This window comes from Beauveria bassiana, assembly GCF_000280675.1.
Source record: "Beauveria bassiana ARSEF 2860 unplaced genomic scaffold BBA_S00010, whole genome shotgun sequence".
NCBI classification, from domain to species: Eukaryota; Fungi; Ascomycota; class Sordariomycetes; order Hypocreales; family Cordycipitaceae; genus Beauveria; species Beauveria bassiana.
In genome coordinates this window covers 822,822-829,336 of record NW_007930845.1, presented here as the reverse complement: position 1 = coordinate 829,336, position 6,515 = coordinate 822,822, and the positions used below count along the sequence as shown (strand labels likewise).

Sequence of the window (6,515 nt, the reverse complement as noted above, 5' to 3'; positions counted from 1 at the left end):
GCTTCTTTCATTGTTAGCCTGCACTTGTATTCATTCTGACACATCACAAACATTACATGCGCGCCTTTTTCCCCGCCCATTATAAGTTAAGAGGAAGCCGGGCCATTTAGCTGTGCCTTGTATGGAGTAGTACCGAGCCTGCACGGCTGTGCCTGCACTCACCCCCCTTATGTGAGACATGAATTTTTTGCCGGTTCGGAAACAAATCTCGCGGGTGGAATTACGGCACCCGAGATTTTTTCCTTCTTTGTGTTTCCACACTTTCGGACGTGGTGCTCAAATTCTTCTTTTCTTGTCTCACCTGGTCTGCGGCCGACCCCGGAAGTAACTCGCCTGCTTTGTACGGGATAATGAAATGGGTACAGTGTTACGAGGAGAAGAGGCGGCACGCTTGCGGAGGATTGGGTCGCATCTATTCCTGATTGCCGAAAATTGGGACCATTTTTCTGCGCCCAAGATGACGGTTGGCGCGACGCAGGAGCAGGATGGGCATAATGGGCATAAAATATAGGTAGGCAACGGTCAGGCAGAAATGACTGACTGCCGAAGGGGTGATTGCAGAGGAGTTGAAATGAGGTTTGGACATGAGCGCAAGTGGTCTCTTGTGCCACCGTTCCCACCAATGGCATGATGTGTGCATGATGGACTGCCATTGGCGAGATCGCTTCCAGATGAGATTTCCACGAATCTGATCTGGCATCGCTACTTGATGCATTATCGATGGTGATAGGACTGCCCTGGCTCAAACCGCCGGCTCCCAGCGATTTGGCATCATGACCCCCAGCAGCCGAATTAATAAGTCGTTGCTATTTCTAGCTGCTTCCGTCAGGTGATTTGGTGGCGCACCCGTACCAGCGAATGGGCTGAACGCGGTGCATGACTAAGCACGTTCGTCAATGAACGTTGTCATGGCCTTTCGGAACATGTTGGGGCAAATATCCATCCAAAGTTGTCGTCGCATCAGGCCAGCTACACCGCATCTTCCCAGCTGGGCTGCCAGAGTTTTCTACGATGCGTGAAGCGAGATAGTTGCTCTCGATACAATAATTTTCAAATCCTCGGCCTATCTGACCCGCGCCAAACGGCACACCCAGGGCAGGGGTCATTGATCACGAGCGTCGGAGGTTACCTCGATCCAACGCCGATCCAACTGCCTCCGAGCCAACAGCCAATTCCAAGGCCGAGCGACCATTATACGGATATACATAGCAAGATTCCCCTCTCTACCGCACTCGCGTTATCGCAGCCATGGCTCATCTCCGAGCCGTGGCGCCGCTCTCCCGACTGGGACTGCGTGCCGCCGCTCAGCCAGCTGCATCGCTGCGCTTCTCTGCGCCTTTTCAGGCGCAACGCGCATTAGGGCAGCCTCAGTCCAGACTATCGCTCGCACCATTCGCCTATCGACAATACGCTGCCCTCTCGACCGCCCTCAACCTCCGACCTCGATTGAACTCGCCCGCCCTTGGTCGCCTCTTTGGCACCTCATCAAACGGCATCACCAGGAACCAGCTCGCCACCGCCGAAGAGTCCGCCAACAGGAACCCTGGTAACGCTAATGCGCAAAATGTATTCTACCAACTTTTGCTGCGCGCCAATATGCCTGGCATCCTCGTCGAGCGCTACCAGTCCGGCCGGTTCGGCACCAATGCCGCGACGGATGACGCTTTCAGAAAGGCGCTAGCGGCTTTGAACGCTGGTACCAACACTGCTACTGGCGCTGCGTCGGGTGTGACCCTTGGACGTCTTGGATACGACTCCGAGGCTGCCATTGCCAACGCTGCTGCTGGTCATGGTGGTCTCGGCAGCGCTACTGCTGGTGGCAAAGGTGAACCAATTCACGTCGTGGTGCAAGAGAGAACGCGCATGTTCATCTTTCGCTGGGTTCGCTTCGTTTTGACCTTTGCTCTTGTTACCTACCTCTCGTTTGTCGCCGTCACTGTTGTCATTGAGCAACTCAGCTCCTTCCGCCGCGCTGGTGGCAAGATTGACTCCGAGGTCAAGGCCGAAAACCAAACCACTCGATTCACAGATGTTCACGGGTGCGAAGAGGCCAAGGAAGAATTGCAGGAGGTTGTCGAGTTTCTCAAGAACCCTGAAAAGTTCTCCGATCTCGGTGCCAAACTTCCCAAGGGCGTTCTTCTTGTCGGCCCGCCCGGTACTGGCAAGACCCTTCTCGCCAGAGCTGTGGCCGGCGAAGCTGGTGTGCCATTCTTTTACATGTCTGGATCCGAGTTTGACGAAGTCTACGTCGGTGTCGGTGCTAAACGCGTTCGCGAGCTCTTTTCCGCCGCCAAGTCCAAGTCTCCTGCTATTGTCTTCATTGATGAGCTGGATGCGATTGGCGGAAAGCGTAATCCTCGCGACCAGGCCCACTCCAAGCAGACTCTGAACCAGCTCCTTACTGAATTGGATGGATTCGATCAAGATACCAAGATTATCATCATGGCCGCTACCAACTTGCCCAAGCTTCTCGACAAAGCGCTGACCCGACCAGGTCGATTCGATCGTCACATTGAGGTTGGCCTTCCCGACGTCCGCGGGCGTATTGCCATTTTGGAGCACCACGCGAAAAAAGTGAAGCTGTCGCCAGATGTCGATCTCAAGGCAGTTGCTGCTCGCTCTCCGGGCCGCTCTGGTGCCGAGCTGGAGAACATGCTCAACTTTGCCGCGCTTCATGCCAGTCGCGCCAAAGCCAGCATCATCTCCAGAGCCGATCTCGAGTGGGCTTTCGATCGTGTAAGTATGGGTGCTGATAAGAAGTCGATGGTCATTTCGGAAAAGGAAAAGGAAATGACTGCCTATCACGAGGCTGGTCACGCTATTGTGCAACTATTCGAAAAGGACAGCGACACCAAGCTGTACAAGGTGACGATTCTACCCAAGGGTGGAACGCTGGGCCACACCGCGCATGTCCCGACCATGGACAAGTACTCTACCACGGCCGCCGAGTACACTGCCCACATTCGCATGCTTCTCGGTGGCAAGATGGCTGAAGAGATGCGCTTTGGTGATGACAAGGTCACCTCGGGAGTTTCTAACGTGAGTTTTACCACGCTGTAAATTGCAAGGGCTGAATACTAACGGAGACTGCTAGGACTTGGCCCGCGCTACAGATTTGGGTTTCATGATGGTCGCGCAGTTTGGCATGTCGGATACCCTCGGCCCCATGGAGTACGGACGCCGCTACGAGAATCTAAGTTCGGAAACCAGAGCCATGATCGAGGGGGAGGTGCAGAAGAGTTTGAAGAAGTCGTACGAAGATGTACGGAAGCTTTTGACGGACAAGCGCAAAGAGCTGGATCTTTTAGCCCAAGCGCTGGTCAAGTACGAGACGCTGGACAAGGAAGAGGTGGAGCTGGTCATTCGTGGTGAGCCTCTGCCCGGTAAGCCAGTGCTTGCCCGCGGGCCCATGGTGATACCCGTTCCAACCGAGCCAAGCACCCCTCCTGGGCTGGGCGATGTGTCTCAACCCGAATCTGAATCACCGGCTCCTCCGGCTGCTGCAGACTGATAAGCACCGGGGGGGCGTTGGTGTTTCTTGTTTGACCTCTTGAGTTTGTATCCCCTTGTGGCGTGTATCAAGAGATTGAAAGGAGTGTGAAGCTGCACGCGACAGAGCCGAGAGGGGCAAAGGATTCCGTTTGTTATTGGAAAGGAAGAAGCATCACATTCGAATCATTTAGACGGGCTGCGAGTTGAAGCATTGTGCAGCAACTAGGGCTACGAGAAGGCTTTTGTACATTACCGATTGCGTGACAACCAAAATCAGCAAAAAGATATCAGCATAACCGCATCCAACAGGATAGCAATACATTTTCATTTTTGTTCACTATGCCGCTTGCGCATCGTGAAAGGTGCTGGGGACTAGAAGCGGAATGCACATCAACTGCGTGGGGTGTAGTTGAAGCGGCTGAGGAGATGATTTAAGACGGCCGTTGCCGGGTACTCCATTTCGTGGGTGAGATTGCATGAGATTGCATAGCAGAACATAGCAAAGCACTTTGAGCGGCAGCTCTCGCCACTGATCTCAGCGATGCCGCATCAGCCGGCCCTCAGCGTTTTCCGCTTCCGAGTTTCCGGTTCCTGGCGAGCAGACTGGATCCTCAACGGGGAACAAGCCCGGCAGATCGCTAATCTATCGTTTTTTTCTTTCCTTCGCAAACTTGTCCTATGAGTGTACGTCAGTCATTATTGGGATTGCCTCATTATTTTTCTTCCAACCTTTGTACTGCCCGTCGCATCCACTGGTTGTTCAAGCCGGAAACCTCGGCAAACTCGGCAACTTCTCACAAACACTTTCACATTAAATGACTGATTATTTTTTTTTTGTTCTGCGAAACGGATTGAAGAGTCATCTGAGTGAGTCACTTTGATGAGTTTTCAGGCAGGCAGCATGTTTTTTTATCGCCGAAAACTGCGGCGGGCTTGTGTGAGTCCGGCCGCGATGGATTGATTACACGTCGACGGCCGGACGGCAGGCAGACTAGGCGATGCCCGATTTGAAAAAGTCCTACTATGGCTGGGCAAGAACTTGTGATCCTGTGAGGGCACAGCAGAGTCGAACATAATCTTCTTGCTCCTCTTTCTTTTTGGACTGCGTTTTTACGTCAAAGTCCCTAACAAAGTGGTTTCGCTGAACCGCCCTCCCTTCTCTGGTTGTCTGCGCTCCTCGTCGTGAGTTGGCATGTCAACCACTCGTTATTATAGGCATCGACCAACAACTTGTAACTCATGCAGGTCGCCACGGCTAAAACGCATGCCTCTCTCTCTCTCTCTTTTGCATGCAGATACATGCACGGCGCAGAAACCCACGGCCTGTAAACTTGGGCTTCCGTCGCAAGCCAAGCTTACCCCCCGGGCTAAGCTTAGCAGGGGACTAGCGTCCCCAAACTATGAAAGATTGTAACGTGATGGAGCTCTTGATTGACGTCAGTCGTTATCCTTTCCTCTTACCTCCGTTGTTGGTGTGGGGGAGCGGGGAGCAGCCAGCGGCGATAGCACACCACGACGGGGAAGAGTGAGAGGTAGAGAGGGGAGGGAAGAGCTTCGGATGGCGGGGACTAGTTGTCTGTATTTTTAAACTGGTTCATGTCTGTTTTATAAACGACGCAATTCTATCCATCATTTCCCAACTCGCATCATTGTCAGACGACTTCAGTCCACAACACCTTGACAATGGCAGCTGAAACGATTCTACTGACTGGTAAGCCGAACCTCCCGCAATAGCTTCACACTATGCAAGACTCTCCCACCTCCCGGAGCTCTTCCAACAAGAAACCCTATTCTGACATTCATTCTTCAAACATCCAGGCGGCTCCGGCTTCATCGCCGCCCACATCCTCGAGTCCCTCCTCGCCGCCGGCCACACCGTCATCACCACCGTGCGCAACCAAGCCAAAGCCGACGCCATCACCGCTGCCTACCCCTCACAGTCCTCCTCCGACCACCTTCTCGTCGTCCCCGTCGGCGACATTGCCGACCCTACCGCCTTTGACCCCGTCCTCGCCGCGCACGGCGCGCGCCTCACCTCTGTCCTGCACACTGCCTCCCCCTTCCACTACAACTTCACCGACGCCCAGACCGAGCTCATCGACCCTGCCGTCAACGGCACCGTCGGCATCCTGCGCGGCATCGCCGCCCACGCGCCCCGCGTGCGCCGCGTCGTCGTCACCTCGTCCTTTGCCGCCATCCTCGACGCCGCCAAGGCCTGGGACCACGACACCCTGTACACCGAGGCGTCGTGGAACCCAAACACGGCGCAAGACGCCGCCGAGAACAAAATGGCCGGCTACCGCGTGTCCAAGACGCTCGCCGAGCGCGCGGCGTGGGACTTTGTCGAAAAGGAGAAGCCGCGCTTCGACCTGGTGACGGTCAACCCGCCGCTCGTCTTTGGGCCCGTCGCGCACCACATTCAGAGCGCAGACGCCATCAACACGTCGAATGAGCGCGTCGTCGAGCTGCTGCGGGGAAAGTGGAAGACGCAGCTGCCCGAGACGGGCACCATGGTGCTGTGGATCGACGTGCGCGATGTGGCGGCCGCGCACGTTCGCGCGCTCGAGCGTCCCGAGGCCGGCGGCAAGCGCTTGTTTGTCGTTGGCGGCAGATTTGACAACAGACAGGTCGCGGATATCGTGTACAAGCACTTTCCGGAGCGCCGCGACGCCGTGCCTGGCCCGGATGTCAAGGGCGGCGAGGCGCCGCCGGCAGAGAAGCTGTTCCGGATCGACAGCTCAGCAACCAACAAGCTGCTCGGTATCGAGTGGACGTCGCTGGAGAAGAGCATCACAGATCTGGTCGGCTCGCTCAAGGGACTGAGCGTCTAGTGTAATCTGCTGCGGACTTGTGGGTAGGCTTCATGTGCGTGGTCAGATTCATAGATGAATGCGAGATATTAAAATTTATATTTGGTTGTCCAATGGTATGTTGTGCCCCGTTTAATATAGTCTTGTATGTGCAAGGATCTTTCCTGTACTCGTTATATATGCATGTGTCGTCGCCCCATCGTTTACCTTTCA

At 54.9% G+C, this 6,515-nt stretch overlaps 2 protein-coding genes across 2 annotated transcripts; both read left to right on the top strand.

Moving 5' to 3' along the window:
- Window positions 1-1,248: 1,248 nt before the first annotated feature.
- Window positions 1,249-3,511, top strand: BBA_04603 (putative ATP-dependent peptidase; the record flags this gene model as incomplete). Its single annotated transcript, XM_008599700.1, has 2 exons — window positions 1,249-3,039; window positions 3,095-3,511. The coding sequence occupies 2 exons, from the start codon at window positions 1,249-1,251 to the stop codon at window positions 3,509-3,511; spliced, it is 2,208 nt and encodes a 735-aa protein (XP_008597922.1).
- A 1,664-nt stretch (window positions 3,512-5,175) lies between these two features.
- On the top strand, window positions 5,176-6,323 carry BBA_04602 (NAD dependent epimerase/dehydratase; the record flags this gene model as incomplete). The annotated part of the gene is made up of 2 exons (XM_008599699.1): window positions 5,176-5,203; window positions 5,311-6,323. The coding sequence occupies 2 exons, from the start codon at window positions 5,176-5,178 to the stop codon at window positions 6,321-6,323; spliced, it is 1,041 nt and encodes a 346-aa protein (XP_008597921.1).
- Window positions 6,324-6,515: the final 192 nt, after the last annotated feature.